Source organism: Gopherus evgoodei, chromosome 1, assembly GCF_007399415.2.
Source record: "Gopherus evgoodei ecotype Sinaloan lineage chromosome 1, rGopEvg1_v1.p, whole genome shotgun sequence".
NCBI classification, from domain to species: domain Eukaryota; kingdom Metazoa; phylum Chordata; order Testudines; family Testudinidae; genus Gopherus; species Gopherus evgoodei.
The window spans coordinates 32,720,804-32,740,796 of record NC_044322.1 but is presented as its reverse complement, the minus strand read 5'-3'; the positions used below and the strand labels follow the sequence as shown (position 1 = coordinate 32,740,796).

Here is a 19,993-nt window from a genome sequence, read left to right as displayed (position 1 = left end):
TGTACAGCTTAGGCCTTTGAGCTTCAGATTCCAGGAGAAAGAAATCAGACAGTGGGCTCCTCAGGGCATAGCTTCAAGAGGCTGGGTTTTTGCATAGCTGGAGGCAGGGCATTTGCATTCACCTCCCTCTTGAGAGGTTACATACAAGCCTAGCTCACAATAATCATAAACCATTCATTTAGTACAATGGCCCCAAAGCTACTTAAACTAAATTCAATGAGGTCTCTCAAGGATATGGCTGGAAATCGCTCCATCTGTCGCAATGAGCAGTTTGCCCAGTACAGATTAAATAATCACTTTATTTTGTATTAGGATCATGCCTCGAAAGTTTGATATCGTTCATGCATCTGAGCGACAGAAAGTTGGATCAGTCACTCCTGATGTTGGAGATTTGACATTAAACAGGAGGGGAACAAGGACATCGTTTACTTTTAGGAAAGTGAGGAGAAGCCCTTGCAACTGCAGTAAGTGTCTTGGGTTGATCATTGAATCCTGTGTGTTGTCCTTTTATCAGACCCTTAAGCACAGTTATTTGAAATCATGTGTAATGAATGTTTGGTATTTCTATGAGCAGCCCTCACATTCAAAGGTTGCATTTTCCTTGTGTAGCCAAAGAACAAAGCTTATTGGGTGGCCACTGTTTCCCTTTAAAAGCAATATGATACAGTGTCAGTGCATGGATACTTTCCCCCACTTACATCTCCTCAGCAGGAGAATTTTGTGTAACATAAGAATGGCCATACAGACCAATAGCCCATCTAGCCCAGTATCCTGTCTTCCGACAGTGGCCAGTGCCATTCCAAAGGGAATGACCAAAACAGGTAATCATCAATTGATCCATTTCTTGTCATCCATTCCCAGCTTCTAGCAAACAAAGGCTAGGGACACTTCAGAGCATAATTTTGTATCCCTGCCCATCCTGGCTAATAACCATTGATGGACCTATCCTCCATGAACTTATCTAGTTCTTTTTTGAACTCTGTTATAGTCCTGGCCTTCTTAACATTCTCTGGCAAATAGATCCACAGGCTGACTGTGTGTTGTGTGAAGAAATACTTCCTTTTTTAAAATTTAAAACTGCTGCCTATTAATTTCATTTGGTGACCCCTGGTTCTTGAGTTGTGAGAAGGAGTAAATAACACTTTCTTACTTACTTTCTCCAAACCAGTCATAATTTTATAGACTTCTATCATATCCTCCTTTTGTCATCTCTTTTCCAAGCTGAAAAGTCCCAGTCTTATTAATCTCTTCTCATATGCAAGTTGTTTCATATCCATAATCATTTTTGTTGACCTTTTCCATTTCCAGTATTTTTTTTTTGAGATGGGATGATCAGATCTGAACGCAATATTCAAGATGTGCGCATACCATGGATTTATAGGAAGGCAATGTGATATTTTCTGTCTTATCATCCACCTCTTTCCTAATGATTCGCAACATTCTGTTAGCTTTTTTAACTGCTACTGCACATTGAGTGGATGTTTTCAGAGGACTATCTACAATGACTCCAAAATCTCTTTCTTGAGTGGTAACAACTAATTTAGACCCGTCATTTTATATGTATAGTTGGGATTATGTTTTCTAATGTACATTACTTTGCATTTATCTGCCATTTTGTTGCCCAGTAACCCAGTTTTGTGAGATTCCTTTGTAACTCTTTGGAGTCTGCTTTGGACTTACTGATCCATGAGAGGACTTTCCCTCTTATCCCATGACAGCTTACTGTACCTTAGTTAGTGTGATAGACCCAGGCCAGTTGGGAACAGCAAAGTAGTAGAAGGGAGATATACTGGCCACTGGATAAGTAGTTTTCTGTTCCCTGAGTGACCGGAGCAGGGGCTGCTCCAGGGTAATGAGAACACCTGACTCCAATTAACCTGCTAAGAGTCAGGTGAGGCTGTTAAGCACCTGACTAATTAAGGCCCCCCTGATGCTATAAAAGGGCTCACTCCAGTCAGGCCAAGGGGGAGCCAGAGGAGAGGAAGTGCGTGTGAGGAACTGGGAGCAAGAGGTGTGCAAGAAGCTGAGAGTGAGTAGGCATACGGCTGGAGGACTGAGAAGTCCAAGCGTTATCAGACATTAGGAGGAAGGTCCGGTGGTGAGGACAAAGAAGATGTTGGGAGGAGGCCATGGGGAAGTAGCCCAGGGAGTTGTAGCTGTCGCACAACTGTACCAGGAGGCACTCTAGACAGCTGCGGTCCACAGGGCCCTGGGCTGGAACCCGGAGTAGAAGGTGGGCCCAGGTTCCTCCCAACTCCTGATCAAACACAGGAGGAATTGACCTGGACAGTGGCTTCTTCCAGAGGGGAAGGTCTCTGGGCTGTTTCCCGACCCACAGGGTGAATCTGTGAGGTGAGCAAATCTGCCAATAAGCACAGAACCCACCAAGGTAGAGGAGGAACTTTGTCACAATAGACAGACATCACAGGACACATGCACCATTTAAGCCCTCAAAACAGGGATTTACATAGTGTTTAGCCCTTGTGAACAGTGGTGCATTTCACCTTTAAAAACATACACACTGTAGCAGAGGCTCTATTACAGCAAGCACATGATCTTTGACAGTACATAGTGATAATGTATCATTTTGGAAGCTAAAGCTGGTGGGAACCTTGAATAACTTGGCAGTAAGTCGATTAATATACTGGCTGTTTGTTTTAAAGTGTTTCAGACTCACAATTTGATCTGCAGTTCAGCTATATTGACAGATGTCTTTTACAAAGTCTTCATTATATTCTATGGTTTTAATGGATTTTCTCTTTTTCTTTTTTTGTTTGTTTTCCTATTAAGTAAATGTAATCAACAAGTTAAAAGTTTCCAATCTGGATTTCTTATTCCTACACTCTAGTTTACCCTTCTGTATGTGACAGTCAGCAAGGCCATCAGCGAGAGGAAGCACCCTTATTCCATGACAGTGAGACACAGGCCTCAAAGCTGGAACAAGCATATGTACACAAGGTGTATGAAGAGATCGCAGCACACTTCAGCAGCACCAGGCATAGTCCATGGCCCAAAATTGTTGAATTTCTTAGGACTTTACCAAAAGGCTCTATAGTGGCTGACATAGGTTGTGGAAATGGGAAATATCTTGGAATCAACAAGGACTTGTACATGGTAAGTCACTGATGTTCTTTGTCTTCTCTTATTGTTGTTATTATTTGTGTTACTGTGATGCCTAGGATCTCCAGTCATGGACTGGGACCCCATTGTGCTAAGCACTGTACAAACACAGAATTAAAAGATGCTCCCAGCCCCAAAGAGCAATTACCGATTGTTTTAAGTTTGCACATTCCATTTGTCACGTTTTCTTTTTTTCTTTTTGGTTTACAAGTCAAAGTATGTCGTAGTGGAAAATTGTAGGGAATAATTACAATGGTCTGTATTCAGCACTGCCATGAAAAACCTGCTAAAGGGGCAAATGGTCAGACAATTCCAGGTGTCCCGGTAGATTTTTCCATTTGGAAAGTGGATGGAAGGGATGTGGGGATGTCTCTGAAACTGCAGTACCAATAAGATCTCCAAGGTGTATCTACAAGGTGTTCCCTCTGTATACTGCACCAGGGTCCTCTTTCTCTGGCAGCGTGGCTTACTTGGGAACTGGGCTTCCATTGGCTGTCCTCGTCATGACTGCACGACAGCCCTCACCCCTACACAAACACATCTTGAGTGTGTACAGAAGTGAAGAGAAGAAAGTGGAGTTTTCAAGGAGCATCAAGTTCAACACAAACTTTCAATTAGAACTCTACCAGGTTTTGAGGGGAGCCTGCAAGTAAAGTGACTGCTTCCCAGTCCTCTCTTCCCCCCAAACCCTAGCCATGCAGCATACTCAAAGAGGGCTTCTGTGAGTTCTCAGGGGTGAAGGGAGCTGCCACTAAGCCACCATTCTCCCCCCCCGTTGTTTTTTGTGACATTTCACCCCTTCTTTATGCTCTTTTGTTTCCTTCTACATTACACAGTGGCGGGGAGCATTTGACCCTATGCAAGTGATACATCTTTATCTATTAAATATCAAAAAGCAGAATTGTTAAAAAATATGCCAGAGAGATGTGTCTGTATAAAAATATCTAGTTCCCAAGTATGCTAGTAGATAGCAGTAGAGTGCCTCTTGCTGATCGAACAGGGTATGACATCAGATCCCCGTAGTGTATAACGTCCACTAAATCTCTCCACAGATACACTTTGCTCGAGACAGATGCTAACACACTGGCATAATTTATAGTCAGTCGGTGCCACACCTTCTGTGGATTTTTCTATTTGTGGTATTTATGTCTAATGTGCCAAAGTACTCATGGAAGAAGCAAAGTCAAGACCTCCATGAAGAGTTTGTAGTCCAAGGGTATGTCTACACTGGAAACTTTCTGGGAACGCTCCCACAGCAGTGGTTTGAAGTGCAAGTGTGGCATGCATAATAGGGGCAGCTGTAGGCAATTTTCTGCCCAAGGTGAACTTCCTGCAGCATGGTTCTCCTGTCTCCTTATTCACCTTTTCTAGCCACATTTTATTCTTTATCATTTTATTTAATGTCACCTTTGACAGTTTGCACGCCATTCAGTAGTCGTTTAAAAAAACCAAACATACTGGACCAGATCCTCACTGGTTAAAATTGGCATAGAGCTACTGAAGTCAATGGAGCTACACTGATTTATGCAAGCTAACAATCTGGCCTACTTGGCCTCCAATGTATTATTGCTTCTGTTCCCCTTTAATCTCCTTTCTGCTCAATAAATCTTGGTGTAACATTTCATCCTTGTTTCTCTTTTCCTTTCATACCAGTTTTTGTGGTGGGTAATTTTTCCATCGCCCTTTTTCTCTTCCTCTGACCCTTCTCCTTTCATTGATGTGATTGTGTTCTTGCAGTTTCTTGTCTCCCTTCAGTCACTCGTTCTTTCTCTCATCTTCCTTATCGATCCCTTTCTCTTTTCCCATCATCAAAGACACCCTCTATCACTAACATTCACTAATCTCCTGTATCCTGTCACTCAACTGTATCTTCTACCTTCTGGCACATCCCCCCACACTCCCTCTCCGCCTTTCCCGACACAATGACATACACATACAAATATTAGATAAATGATTATTTTTTTCAGTGTAGTAGAAATGCAGATATTTCAAAGTTAAAAGATACCATGACACTTTTTGTAGAGCTACAGGTTTCCCTTAATTCTTTGGCTAAAAAACCCTCCTCGGTGTTGTACAGCATGCTATCTGCTGCTGTCCTTTAGCACAGAAATGTCTGCATTTGAGCAATGAATTGATTCCTTTATGTGTTTAGATTGTAAAACAGTTTGGAATCCTTCAGGCTGAAAACATCATTACAATGTGAAATATTGTCATTAGTACTAATAGAAGTCTGACTTGTTTATCTGTTTCAGGAGTTTGTCCTACTTATACTCAGCTATAAAACATAAGCTATTATTTAAAGCTCTGCAAGTATTTGTAATAAAGCTGTTTGCATTACTGATGTCACAAGTCAGAAAGAACCAACTGATTTATAAGCAGGCATGCCTGACTCCTCTGGCCTGAAATTAATCATTAGTCCACTGGTATGTCAAGTACGTTGCAGTCTTTCATTCCTGACTGAGTGCTCTTCAGAAAGAAAAATCTGCATGTCTAACTAGAGAGAAAAAGTTCAAGTGATGGTCCCTGTGTGTATTCCACCCATGGATATGCATGCACACCATGCACCTGAGTCCGGAGATCTTTAGTAAGAGTGTCCATTGGTCCACACATGCGCAGTTGCTCTCCTTGGGGTCCAGCTCAAGCATATAAGGGATAGTAGGGACTGCCACCTCTCCCTCCAGTTCCTTCTCACTGCCGCACGGCCTGAGTTGCAATCTTCTGTGTCTGCAGCTACTTCCGTTGTTTTCTTTCTTTGATTTGCTGTTATGTCTATATCTATCTATATCTATATCTATCTATATGGACATAGATATAGATATATATTCACTATTTTAGAATTTATCGTTTTAGTACTTAGTGTAGTGTAGTTTAGTTAGTTCTTTCCCTGTCTTGGGGAATTTCTCCTCTGAGGGGAAGAACTGTGGCCAGAGTCCTGGAATTTAAGAAGTGTGTTTTCTGCCCCCTCTCCTTTTCAGAGAGCGCCAAACACCAACACTGCCTTTTATGTCTTGGTGAAGTTCACGTCTTTGTTAAGTGCATTATCTGCTGCTACTTCCCTCCCCAGACTCATGACGGTTGAAAGCTCAAACTGAGGAAGCACCTCATGGAAAAAAAAGCCATGAGACTCCCCAGTAGGATCCAGGCTGGGGAGACCCCCTCACGCACACCGGTCCTGACTAACAGGCAGCAACCTTCCAGGCATGAACTCAGGAGATGAATCTACAACTTCCAAGCCTAAAGAATCCAAGGCTTCTCATGAGAGCAAGGGGACACTCACAAGCATAGGACAGTTCCTCTTCAAAATCTGCCCTGAAAAGAAAGGATCCCTCCCTGACTCCATCCAAGTCAGGTGAGTCTTCATACATGGGGCCAGATAGACTTAGGTCTGGGTAAACCTTTTCTAAAGAATGTGATGCTCCGTGACATGTGTACACTGATCTCAGTGTCGACATATAAACCAAAGGACTGGCATCCACTACCTTCAACATCCAGATCAGACTCTGTGGCAGTACCAACATAGCCCCAGAAGGATCCAATGCCCACTATAACCAATACTCCCTGCACCCTAAGAAGATCTGAGACCTACGTCTCCCTGGAGGACATTTTTACCCTTATCCTTGGTTGCCTGTTCCCTCGGGACCGTATTTAGAGATAGTGTCACACCGAAGAAGAACCCACATCAAGGACACAGAACGAACCTGAGTACCCATCCATCGGTACCAACGGTTGTAATGGTCGGTTGGGAACCAACCCTCTCATTGAATGAGTTGGAGGCCCCAGATGAACCTCTAACCCTACATAGGCAGGCGAGTCCAGACAGAAGCTCCAGGAGATTGAGTTTCAGTTCTGTGCCAAGATAGGACTTTCCAAGGGCCTGATGGTTCTCAATGCTATGGAGTCGGCCCTAACCTATTGACCCCTCCCATTGGCCTTACTGGGCCTCGGGGGTCCTTACTTTAGGCACCCTGGATCCATGCATGAACTTTATCTATCCTAGCCAACACCAACTGGCTCCATCAGAGTATGACGAGAAGGAAGTTGATTTGGATCTGATGGTTCCAGCAGCTATCTCTTTGTTCTCCCCAGGTGAGGCTGTCACCCAGTCTTCACCATCTCTCCCGGATGATCACAATCAATATCAGGTGCTTGTACAAAAAGTGGTATCTGAGCTCCAGACTGTGCTCAAGAAGGTCCTCCAAATACCTCACCATAGGCTGTTGGACATCTTGCAACCCTCAGGTCCCAGTTGAGTCGTCCTCTCATCATTAAGGCAATTATGGATTCAGCCAGGGTACCATGATACACTCCTGCTTCATGCAGTCTCATCCCAAAAAAGGCAGAGAAATGCCATTTCATCCCACCTAGAGAGAAATTTTTTGTTCTCATACCCAGCATCTAACTCCAAGATGGTACAAGCAGGCACTGAGAGATCTAGGCTGCAACACCCTAAGAAAACACCTTTGGACAGGGGTGCCAAATGCCTCAACCTCCTAGGGAGAAAAGGTTTCTCCTTGACAAGACTTACATTTTGAACTGCTAACTACCAGGCCCTGTTAGCAAAATGTGATTTCACCAGTTATATGAAGTTTTTGGACTTCAGAGATAAACCGCTTCAGGACGATAGAGTCAAATTCTATAACCTACTTGATAAGAGTAAATTTGTGGCCAAAACATTGCTTCAGGCTGCAGTAGATGCTGCTGATACTGCTGCCAGAGGGATGGCTGCTGCAGTTGTTACGAGGAGAGAATCCTGGTTACAATCCTCATGTTCTCTTATGTAAGCAGAGTCTGAATGAGCTCTCCCCTGACATCTAGTGATGAGCTGTGGAAGAGGATCCGATCTCATTTGCATGGGCACACCCACTCTGCCTAGCTGCTCAGCATGCTGGGATTGCTTGCCCAAATGGTCACTTTTGGCTGGTGTGGGATCTCCAGTCTCCTCCTTATTGGGGCAAGAGTAATAAAGTGTTGTTATCCTTGTTGTGTGAATCAAGAGCAGCAGAACTCTACTTGGCATACCCTGATTGAGGAACTCACCCTCAACTAAACGGCACTCACTAGGCAGGGGATATAGGTTCCAAAGTCCAGTGAGTGGAGAGAGTGTGGGGACAGGTACTTGTATGTGGTAGCTGGAGCCCTGCTTAAGGGCCCCAGACACCATTTGACATTTCCTCTCTCCACTGTGTAATAACAAAGCTAATTTAGACTCAGTTGAGAGTCTTGTTACCCACTGCAGAGCTGAAATCACTGATACCTAGGTCTAAGCATTAGACCTGCTTTGGGACAGTGTATTTGCTGCAAGAGACTGCCCATTGTGTACCAGCAGAAAGGCTCCCCCGCTAACAACTGAAATTGCTGAGAGCTGTGTTAAGTGGTGAAACCTGAAGACATCCTGTCAGATTCGCAAGTGGCTGGCCATGTGGCCAGCAGAGTGGTGTGGAGATAAGCTGGCAAGGTGAATGGTGGAGAGGCCTTGTGATCGGCCAGCGGAGAGGCTCAGTGATCAGCCAGCAGGGTGACTGGTGGGGAGGCGTGGTGATTGGCCGACAGAGCGGCCAACAAAGAGGAGTGGAACGCTGGCAGTGTGGCCAGCGAAGAGGAAAGGAGAGCAAGTGCCCAGGCAGTGAAACAAGTAAAGTGCCTTCTTACCCCCCACTCCAACCAGGTGGGAGGTGAACTCTGCAAATGCACCTCTGGGTATGCACTGATCAAGGACAGCAACTGTGAGTGGGGTGGAGAGAAGGGTCAGGCATGTTAAAGGGACTTTTGGGTCACTGGACTTAAGAACCTGAGGGGAAAAGGACACTGTCCAACTTACTTGGAGGTGGGTCTTTTGCTCATTGTTTATGTTTATTAACCTGTTTGTGGTGGTTTCCCTCCTTTTATTAAAAGTTTCTTTTCTACACACAGACTCTGTGCTTGCAAGAGAGGAAGTATTGCCTCTCAGAGGCACCCAAGGGGTGGTATGTAATTGTCCCAGGTTACTGGGTGGGGGCTCGAGCCAATTTTGTGTTGTATTATTCAAGGGGAACCCCTCGATATTGAACCTGGCCCTTGTTGTCGCCAATTCCAACAGGCAGAAGGGTTACACTTAGGAAGGTACAAAGTACGATTGAAACCCTGCCCTTTGATGAAATTAACTTGTTTAAGGAAAAGGACTGAGTTTTTTCACTCTTTTAAGGACGTGAGAACAACACTTTGTTCTCTGTGCATCAATACCACTGCCCTATAGAGGAAGCACCACATAAAAAGGGGTACAGGTTAAAACTGCCACCTCATCCATTTTGTCATCAGCACTCTCACAAACGACTGTGCAAGCAACAGGGGGTGCAGAGACCAAGGTAACCGGCTACTTAGGGTATGTCTACACTACTGGGGTGTAGACACTAAGCTGAGGGGAGAGGTATATATGCTGGAGGGTAGGGATAGGATCCAGAGTGACATAGACAAATTGGAGGATTGGGCCAAAAGAAATCTGTTGAGGTTCAACGAGGACATATGCAGAGTCCTGCACTTAGGATGGAAGAGTCCCATGCATCGCTACAGGCTGGGAGCTGACTGGCTAAGCAATTCTGCGGAAAAGGACATGAGGATTACAGTGGATGAGAAGCTGGATATGAGTCAGCAGAGTGCCCTTGTTGCTAAGAAGGCTAACGGCATATTTGGCTGTATTAGTAGGAGCACTGCCTGCAGATTGAGGGAAGTGATTATTCCCTTCTATTCGACAATGGTGAGGCCACATCTGGAGCATTTTCACTAGGAGGTTGGTGAAGCACTGGAATGGATTACCTAGGGAGGTGGTGGAATCTCCATCCTTAGAGGTTTTTAAGGCCCAGCTTGACAAAGCCCTGGCTGGGTGATTTAGTTGGGGTTGGTCCTGCTTGAGCAGGAGGTTGGACTAGATGACCTCCTGGGGTCTCTTCCAACCCTAATCTTCTATGATTCTATTATTCTAGTGACCTTACAGCAGCACAGTTATACCAATGCAGATGTACTGCTGTAAGATCTCTCATCTAATTGCTCTTTGCCAACGGAAGAGAGCTCACACATAGAAGACACTGCAGAGAAACAGGAACTGGGTTGTCGTAGGAGTTTCTTTAACACTCAACTCCAGGGGGAATTTTTGTGTGTGTCTGTATTGTTTCAGACATACTTGCTAATGGGTATTTTGAAATAAATTACCAAAATAATTTGAACTGGTGTGATTATGTAGTGTTATTTTGAGAAATAAACCTTGCAGACTTTTAAAATATTGTGTGCAGAATTTTTAATTTTTTGGCACATAATTTTTAATTTGTTGGTGCAGATTTCCCCTAGGAGTAAGATACAGGGCTTGTCTACATCACAAAGTTGCAGCGCTGGTGAGGGGGTTACAGCGCTGCAACTTAGGAGGTGTACACATCTGCAGGGCATCACCAGCGCTGCAACTCCCTGTTTGCAGCGCTGGCCGTACTCCCGTTTTGTCTCGGGTGTAGAGGATCCAGCGCTGGTGATCCAGCGCTGGTAATCAAGTGTAGACACTTACCAGCGCTTTTCTTGACCTCCGTGGAATAAGCAGGTATCCCAGCATACCTGAGGAAGCCTCTGGTAATCAAGCAGGTCTCCTTCCCCGGTTTGCTCTCGCGTTCCCCGAACCCCCGAGCAAGCAGGTCTCCTTCCCTGCGGTTTGCTCTCGCGTTCCCCGAATCCCCGAGCAAGCAGGTCTCCTTCCCTGCGGTTTGCAGGGGGGTTCGGGGAGCGCGAGAGCAAACCGCGGCGAAGCTGGTCTCCTTCCCTGGTTTGCTCTCGCGTTCCCCGAATCCCCGAGCAAGCAGGTCTCCTTCCATGCGGTTTGCAGGGGGGTTCGGGGAACGCGAGAGCAAACCGCGGCGAAGCTGGTCTCCTTCCCCGGTTTGCTCTCGCGTTCCCCGAACCCCCCTTGAAGCCGCCCAACAGCGCTGCAGTGTGGCCACATCTAACACCACTTGCAGCGCTGGTTGCTGTCAGTGTGGCCACTCTGCAGCGCTGGCCCTATACAGCTGTACTAATACAGCTGTAACAACCAGCGCTGCAAAATTGTAGATGTAGACATACCCACAGAGAATCAAATCTTTCCTCCATTTCCCCACTCCCTTGACTGAGGGAGGTATTTGACCCAGCATTTTTCTCAGTAACTGTGGTCTGCCCTTACATGACAATACTTATTAGTTCCTTTTAAGAGGTCCCTCAGTATTCATAACACCTGTTCAGAACTCTCAACGCAGGTACTCTAGGACAGGAGGCAGTGACACATTTCTGAGAAATTGAGTTATTTTATTAAGGCACAAATATATCAATGCTGCTATGCAGCCTGAATTATTTTGACCTGCAGATGTTGGAAAGCAAAGAGAAGGAACTGAGACAAGTAGTTTCTGTATGTAGGCAGTGTGCTATAGAGGTTACAGCCCATTTTTAGAAAGGGTACTTTAAATAGCAACTCTAACAGCAATTCAAAGTTAAGGTACATCTCATGGTGTTTTAATCTTTAGGCACTGTCTGAAAATGTCCCCACGGCTGTCTGTGCTATTGTGTTTGCTTGACTTTCTTTAGATGATTACACAGAGCCTTGTCTAGTCAGGTATTACTGTGTGACAATGAAATTAGCATGAGTTCAGGCACACTCAATGAAACCAGCTATGCTGTAATGGCTGTATTATTCCATTACAATAGAGAACAGCAATTGCATGACAATCAGAAACTCAGGAGAAGAATTTTGAGTGAGAGATGGAATCAGAGCCTCATTTAGTTAGGACAGACACTGACAGAAGATAGTGCATCTGATAAAATATGAGATCCCAGTGCTTTTTTGGCTCCCACAGGTATTTCATTGTTGTAATGTATGCTAAGGCGCCACAGAAACTGATTTTCACCAAACAATTCCCTGGGGTTTTTAGCTGGTTTTTGTTACATTTATGTCATTGTTTTTAAGTACGACTTTGATATCTATGTCCAAGGCTTTTGTTTTCTTATAATGTCATATTTCAGCCTAGGCCAGTAAAATGACCTAAGTTCAAAGCCCACTGAAGTCAATGCAAAGACTCTTATTGAATTCAATGGGCTTTGGATCTGACTCCAGGTTTCCAGCATGCCGAAGCAGGGGTGGTCATGTGTGAATGCACATGGGAAGGTACAGCATCCTCAAAGGGCTACAGCATACGCTTGAAGGGGATTGTAGCCTTGCATTTTCAGAGTTTCCATTTTTAATTGGGCTGGCACATTGATGGAAAATGCAAACAAACAGTGACTGTGTGAAAGTGTATCAAGTAGACCTTGGCAAGAATATTGACATTAGTCAGAAATGTGGTAATAAATAAGATGTAAAATGGTGGGTTTTAGTGTAGCAAATTTGCACTTTTATAGCACCCTTTGTCCAAGGATCTCAAAGTATTTTACAAACTTTAATTAATGATTTACTTAATTTAAGTATTAAATTATTCTGATATAGCATTTTACCTTTTCTGCAGTGAGACATGGGTCTATTTCTCCCCACTCCGTTTCCCCTCCCAGTCTAGAATCAGCCAGGATTTGGAGTATCACATAAAATATGCCAATATTTTTATGGCCGACCTGGAACAACGCTTCCTCAGCTCCCGTCCACTCACGCCCCTTCTCTACCTACGCTACATTGATGACATCTTCATCATCTGGACCCATGGGAAGGAGACTTTGGAAAAATTCCACCCCGATTTCAGCAGCTTCCGCCCCACCATCAACCTCAGCCTGAACCAATCTACACGGGAGGTCCACTTCCTAGACACCACGGTGCAAATAAGTGATGGTCACATTAACACCACCCTGTACCGAAAACCTACCGACTGCTATGCCTACCTTCATGCCTTCAGCTTCCATCCCGGGCATATCACACGATCCATTATCTACAGCCAAGTACTGAGGTACAACCGCATCTGCTCTAACCCCTCAGACAGAGACCAACACCTACAAAATCTCCACCAAGCATTCTCAAAACTACAATACCCGCACGAGGAAATAAGGAAACAGATCAACAGAGCTAGACGTGTACCCAGAAGCCTCCTACTGCAAGACAAACCCAAGAAAGAAACCAACGACTCCACTGGCCATCACATACAGTCTCCAGCTAAAACCCCTCCAACGCATCATCAGGGATCTACAACCCATCCTGGACAATGATCCCACACTTTCACAGGTCTTGGGTGGCAGGCCAGTCCTCGCCCACAGACAACCTGCCAACCTGAAACATATTCTCACCAGTAACTGCACACCGCACCATAGTAATTCTAGCTCAGGAACCAATCCATGCAGCAAACTTCGATGCCAACTCTGCCCACATATCTACACCAGCGACACCATCACAGGACCTAACCAGATCAGCTACACCATCACTGGTTCATTCACCTGCACATCCACCAATGTAATATACGCCATCATATGCCAGCAATGCCCCTCTGCTATGTACATCGGCCAAACTGGACAGTCTCTACTGAAAAGGATAAATGGACACAAATCAGATATTAGGAATGGCAATATGCAAAAACCTGTAGGAGAACACGTCAACCTCCCTGGCCACACTATAGCAGACCTTAAAGTGGCCATCCTGCAGCAAAAAACTTCAGGACCAGACTTCAAAGAGAAATTGCTGAGCTTCAGTTCATCTGCAAATTTGACACCATCAGCTCAGGATTAAACAAAGACTGTGAATGGTTTACCAACTACAAAACCAGTTTCTCCTCCCTTGGTTTTCACACCTCAACTTCTAGAACAGGGCCTCATCCTCCCTGATTGAACCAACCTCATTATCTCTAGCTTGCTTGCATATATATACCTGCCCCTGGAAATTTCCACTACATGCACCTGACGAAGTGGGTATTCACCCACGAAAGCTCATGCTCCAAAACGTCTGTTAGCCTATAAGGTGCCACAGGATTCTTTGCTGCTTTTACATAAAATGTACCTTTTTTCAGGAAGGGCAGTAAAAGGTTTGGTGCATTATTAGTGCAAGTTGGTGAAAGTATCAGGGCTGCATTCGGTATGCCATCTTCCCAGAGGAGATGGCATTTCAGTGAGCCTGGTGGAATGTGAAAGCAGATAGAAAGAACTGACTTACGGAGTATCCCTGGAGCCAGTTCTCTGTGTTGGGTAGTGGTCAGACTGCACTGACTAAAGACTGAGCAGGCAGTCTGTTCTGGGGAGCCTCCATTGCCTGCTCTTTCAATAAAGAGTAACTGAAAGGGTGAAAGATCTTGGGGTGGGGTAGCTGGGGGATGAAGGGAGAGCTCCAAAAGAACAGGTGAGCAAGGAGCACAAAACAAGTGAACATACTGATGAATATGAGTTGATTCTGATATTATGCCAGTGAGAGATGAACCTCCCATTTTAGACACAGCATGTTATTTCCAAAGGCATCTTGGTTCTGTGTGGTAGAAAACAAAACACTACGTGAAAGAAATGCTAAAGGTCTGACTCAGACCAGCTAAAGCAAGGGGATTTTTCTCTCTCGCTGTGGTTGTAGTCATCTTTCTTGCTCTGTGTGTGTGTGCGTGCGTGTATGTGCGGACGCTTGCTAGAATGTAATTTGGTTCCTTGAGACTCTCATGCTATTAGTTATAGCTGAAATGTTTCTCTGAGGAGACATATAATTTCATTTGCTGGTTGGATTTCAGAATTAGATGTCGGTCTCTCTATCAGCATCTGATGAGCTGAATCAGTCAGGTTCCAAGAGATTTAAATGAACTAATTCCACCAGGTGGAGTTAGTTATAATGAGGTAAAGTACAAAGAATATACATAATGATGAAATACTGTGATATACCAGGGCACAGTCCAGACTAATGAGCAGCTGTGTCACCCTGGCTCTGTAACCTGGGATGCCCTGTACAATGCCTTGCTGTTACAGCCTCCCACCTGGATTGTTCACAAACAGCCTCTGGCATGTGTGTCACTCCCAGCTATTTCTGTGGGTGCCGCAGCCAGCCAGCCTCGCTGTGGCTCTTACCAGCCTGGGCTATGTGGCAGGATGACCCCAACACCTCCCTCCCGCCCCCAGACCCAGATCTTCCCCCAGAAATGTCTGTCCTGTACTGTCCAGTCCTCTCCTAGACAGTACAAATGTATTAAATCTGGTATTCCTTTAAAGGAATAATATGCCATTTTATTTTTTTTAATAGCTATCCAAACACTTCAATTTAAACACACTGGCTTAGAGAAAGCAATAAAACAAGTTTGTTAACTACAAAGAGAGAGAGACTTGAAATGAGTACAAGTAATGAGGCATAAAAGTCAGACTGGTTATAAGGAAAAAATAAAGATAACACGTTTACTAGTATCTACTTAAGAAACTAACTTAGTTGCAAAGCAGACTTTCTCACCATATGTTCCAGCAGATTATTGCCCAAACTCTCAGGTCTAGACCCTTCCAGAGTCCAATGGCTGTCTCCTTTTGTCTTCTCAGGTGTGAAGAATGAGGTGGCAGGGAGAAAGAGAAAGGGGTGTTTTGGGGTGTCTGCCCCTTCTTTTTATAGTCCTGTCCCCCCCTCTGAGAAGCATTTCCAGCTGGGAGCAAGGCTACAGGCAGTCTGGTGAAGAAAGGACACTCCATGCTGTTTCTTTGCTAAGATGTAGATTTTTGTCCCTGCTGCCCCCTCCCTTGCCAAAGAATGGCCACTTAGCAGGGAATGGTCCATTAGCCTTGTTGACACCTGGCTGAGGCGTCAACTTGCCCTCTGTCTCCAAGGAATTGGTTTAGCCACTTCCTAGACTTATCTTGGAAACATACTTCAGTCATGATTTCAGCTTATGTTCATAAGTTTATATACAACACTGCTATGTGCATTTTGCCATATTATTGATCAGCAAATTATGAGTTTTTAAATGTTACCTCACAAGGCATACCTTGTATAGACATTATTACAACAACATGTAGTGTGTGAACACAGGGGTTTATTCTGTCACAGCAACATAATAGTGTTTTTATCTATCTCTACCTAATTTTGGCTGAGGACTTAGCCTCTCCCAGGTTGTGATGCCATTAATAATATCTTTATTTAGCATTTTTTGTCCCTATGTTCCATTCCACATGACTTTACTAACTATATGCTATTAGAATCCTTTTACTCACCACTGAAATGCAGCCATCTCTGGATGAAACAATGGCAGTTGGGCTGCTAGAAGCCCAGTAGTGACAATAGGTCTGCTTCATGCTCTTCCCCACCCCACCCCCAAAGAATCCGCCTGTGGGGCTGCTGGAAATGCTTACAAATTACCACTCTGCCCATTTTTCTCCATCCCCACCTTCCTTCCCTATAACTTCCCTTTTGTTCTTCAATTTCTCTCTTCAGTCTAAAGGGTTGTATGGACCACTCCTAGGCAGCACTGCTCTTCCACAGCCCACATGTGGCCGTTAAAGTGACTAAGAACTTGTTTACAATGGGGTTTCACCTGCCCAGCTGCAACCCCCAGTTCAGACATGATTTTTGCCAGTGCAGCTTACTCTGGTGTAAAACAGAGTTGGATATGCTAGTGTAAACCATGTCTACATTAAGTGGCTTGTCCTGGTGGATCTACATCTGTGACTGAAATTGAAGTGTAGCTGAGGCCTTAGAAAATCAAGAAGACCCTGAAACTGCAACTAACAAGTGTCTAAAGATTGCAACCCTGGAAGGATTGTACAGAAATGCAATGCTTACATTAAGTGTGTTTTTGCAAGCAACCAGAGAGATGTAGCAGCATCCATTGTGGAACTCCCTGTGAGCCAGTGTTCAATTCACAAAGAATAATGGAGAAAGATAAGAATGTATGTGTCACAAAGGCAGCCATTAGGGGATTGCTATCTAAAATAAAACCAGTTAAACCTGAGATGCAAGCCCCCTTCAAGGAAATAATAAAAGGTGTAAAACTCCTGGCTGCTAGAATGATTAGACTTGAGGCATGCTCAACTGAACATTCAGCTACAGTACCTGATGCAGATAAGAGACTTCAGGTGGTTCAAAGCAAGAAACTTGTTTTGCTGAAATAAGATTGAAAGGATTCCCAAAACGGATAAGAAAAGGGGGAACTCTTAAAGATATACAACTTACCTAGGGATGTGATGGATTCTCCATCACTTGAAACATCTAAATCAAGATTTAATGAATTTCCAAAAGAGATGCCTTTGCTCAACCAGAAGTGCTGGGCTTGATGCAGGAATCACTGGGTGAAATTCTATGATCTGTGTTTTGCAGATCATTCTGGGTGATCATACTGGGCCTCCTTGGCCTTAAAATGTATAACTATATATGGAAATGCTGCAGAGAACTCCTGGGGAAAGAGGAATAATCTCCTATGCATTTAGACTGAGCATGCCATGTCCTGTTTACACAGTCGGCTGCAAGGTCATGCCATAGGGATGTGGTTATCTTGCTGCATGAGAACCAGGATCACTTAAGGTATGTCTATCAGCCAGCAGCAAAGAGCTTCTGAGCCCAGGCTCCTGGGAAGTGACAGACTCAGGCTCATGGGGTTCATGCTATCATGATAAAAATAGCTGTGTAGATAGCACTCCTAAGTTATGGCTCAGGCCCTAAAGTCCATCCCCTGCCCCAGGTTTCAGAGCCCGAGCTCAAGCTGCAGCATCTACACAGTTATTTTCAGTGCAGTGATGATGATGTTTGTCCATCGTTATTGAAGAAGACCTCAACAACTCGTTCGTTCGATGACCGGGCGCTGTGCGTCTGAAGATGACTGATCAGTCCGATTTGGGTGTGGAACGTCCTGTCACACATTGGGCAGACATGTGATGGCACTGTTGATGATGTGTGGGCAGCTCTGGACTTGCGCAGTTCACGCTTTCTTTCAGTCTCAGCAGTACACCTCGCTTCAGCAGTACACCTCGCTACACATTCGCTGTGTGAATAAGGCTGCACCATGCTGGATGGTTCAGTGAGAGGGTTTCCCATGTGGCGGTGTTGATCTCGAGGGACTTCAAAGAGGTCTTCAGCATGTCCTTGAATCGCTTCTTTTGTCCTCCATGGGAGCGCTTTCTGTGGGTGAGTTCTCTGTAGAAGAGCTGTTTAGGAATGCGCTCGTCAGACATTCTCATGACATGTCCAGCCCATCTGGTCTGGGCTCTCATCAGCAGTGTGTGAACTGATGGCAGACTGGCTCTGGTAAGGACTTCAGTATCAGGCACTTTGTCCTGCCATCTGATTTTTAGAAGCTTTCGCAGACAGGAAATATGGAAGTGATTGAGCCTTCATGCATGACTCTGATAGACAGTCCACGTCTCGCAGGCATACAGCAGAGTTGGAAGCACCACTGCTCGATAGACCTTCAGCTTCGTTGGTAGGCTGATCCCTCGACGTCCCCAGACGTTGGAGCGCAATCGGCCAAATGCAGAGCTGGCTTTAGCAATTCTGCAGTTTACTTCATCATCGATTGACACTGCTCGGGAAAGGGTACTGCCCAGGTACGTGAAGTCGTCCACTGCCTGAAGTCTCTGTCCATTTACAATGATGGACGGTTCTGAGTACGGAGCGTGGGGAGCTGGCTGGTGCATGACCTCAGTCTTCTTGATGTTAATGGTGAGACCGAAGTTGTTGCATGCAGATGAAAACTTGTCCATACTGGCTTGCATTTCTGGCTCTGTACTAGCATTCAGAGCACAATCATCGGCAAAGAGAAAGTCTCAAAGTACAGTTTCCTTCACCTTGGTGATGGCACGCAGTCGCCTCAGATTGAATAGTTTCCCGTCAGTTCTGTACTTCAGGCCTACTCCTTCGATGCAGTGTTGAAAGGCATCAGTCAGAGTGGCAGAGAATATCCTGCTGAACAAAGTGGGTGCTAAAACACACCCTTTCTTGACACTGTTGGTGACTGGGAAGACCTCAGATGTTTCACCGTCATCCAGGACACGAGCCATCATACTGTGATGAAATTGACGTACATATGAATCTGTCTGGACAGCCGAATTTCGACATGATCCTCCACAGGCCCTGGCGACTGACAGAGTTGAATGCTTTCGTGAGGTCTGCAAAAGTTATGTAGAGTTCACGATTCTGCTCTTGACATTTCTCCTGTAGCTGACGTGCAGCAAAGATCATGTCAATAGTCCCACGTCCCTTGCGGAAGCCGTACTGTGATTCTGGCAGTAAGCCCTGCTCCAGGTGAGTGATCAATCGGTTCAACAGAACCCGTGCAAGAACTTTCCCCACTGTAGAGAGCAGTGAGATTCCACGGTGATTGTCGCATACCTGGCGATTGCCCTTCCTCTTATAGAGGTGCACGATGGACGCATCTCTAAATTCCTGTGGAATGGATCCCTGCTTCCAGAAGGACTGAAACAGCTCAGTGAGTTTCCATAGCAGTATGGGTCCACTGACTTTGTACACCTCTGCAGGTATGGCATCTGACCCTGGGGCTTTGCCACGTGACAGCTGGTTGATGGCTTTCTTCACTTCATCCTCTTCTGGTGAAACATCCATGGAGTCATTGACTGCAACCTGGGGCATCTTGTCAGTGGCCTCATCATTGATGACTGAGGGGCAGTTGAGAACTGCTTCAAAATGTTCAGCCCATCTCTGGAGAATCTGCGTCTTCTCTGTAAGGAGCACAGTGCCGTCAGAGTTCAGGAGAGGAAAGCTCCCAGAAGACTGTGGACCATAGAGTGTGTTGAGGGCTTCATAGAACTGCTTATAGTCATTCCTGTCTGCATATGCCTGTATTTCATCTGCTTTGGCGCTCAGCCACAAGTCCTGCATTTTGCGCAGTCGGTTCTGTACTGTTCTGCAAGCATTGATAAAGGCGGTCTTCTTTGCCGCTGAGGATGGGTCGCTCTGATATGCACGATGCAGGCAGTGCTTCTCAGCAAGTAAGGCCTGGATTTCTGCATCATTTTCGTCAAACCA

At 45.1% G+C, this 19,993-nt stretch overlaps 1 protein-coding gene across 4 annotated transcripts in view; it reads left to right on the top strand.

Annotated features, from left to right (window-relative positions):
* Window positions 1-19,993, top strand: part of ALKBH8 (alkB homolog 8, tRNA methyltransferase) — a 100,885-nt gene that overhangs the window by 59,595 nt on the left and 21,297 nt on the right. For all 4 annotated transcript variants that reach the window (XM_030560755.1, XM_030560763.1, XM_030560746.1 and 1 more), the window contains 2 exons: window positions 313-464; window positions 2,849-3,114. In XM_030560755.1, the coding sequence (XP_030416615.1) occupies window positions 313-464; window positions 2,849-3,114 (418 nt within the window). The remainder of the gene's footprint in view (window positions 1-312; window positions 465-2,848; window positions 3,115-19,993) is intronic.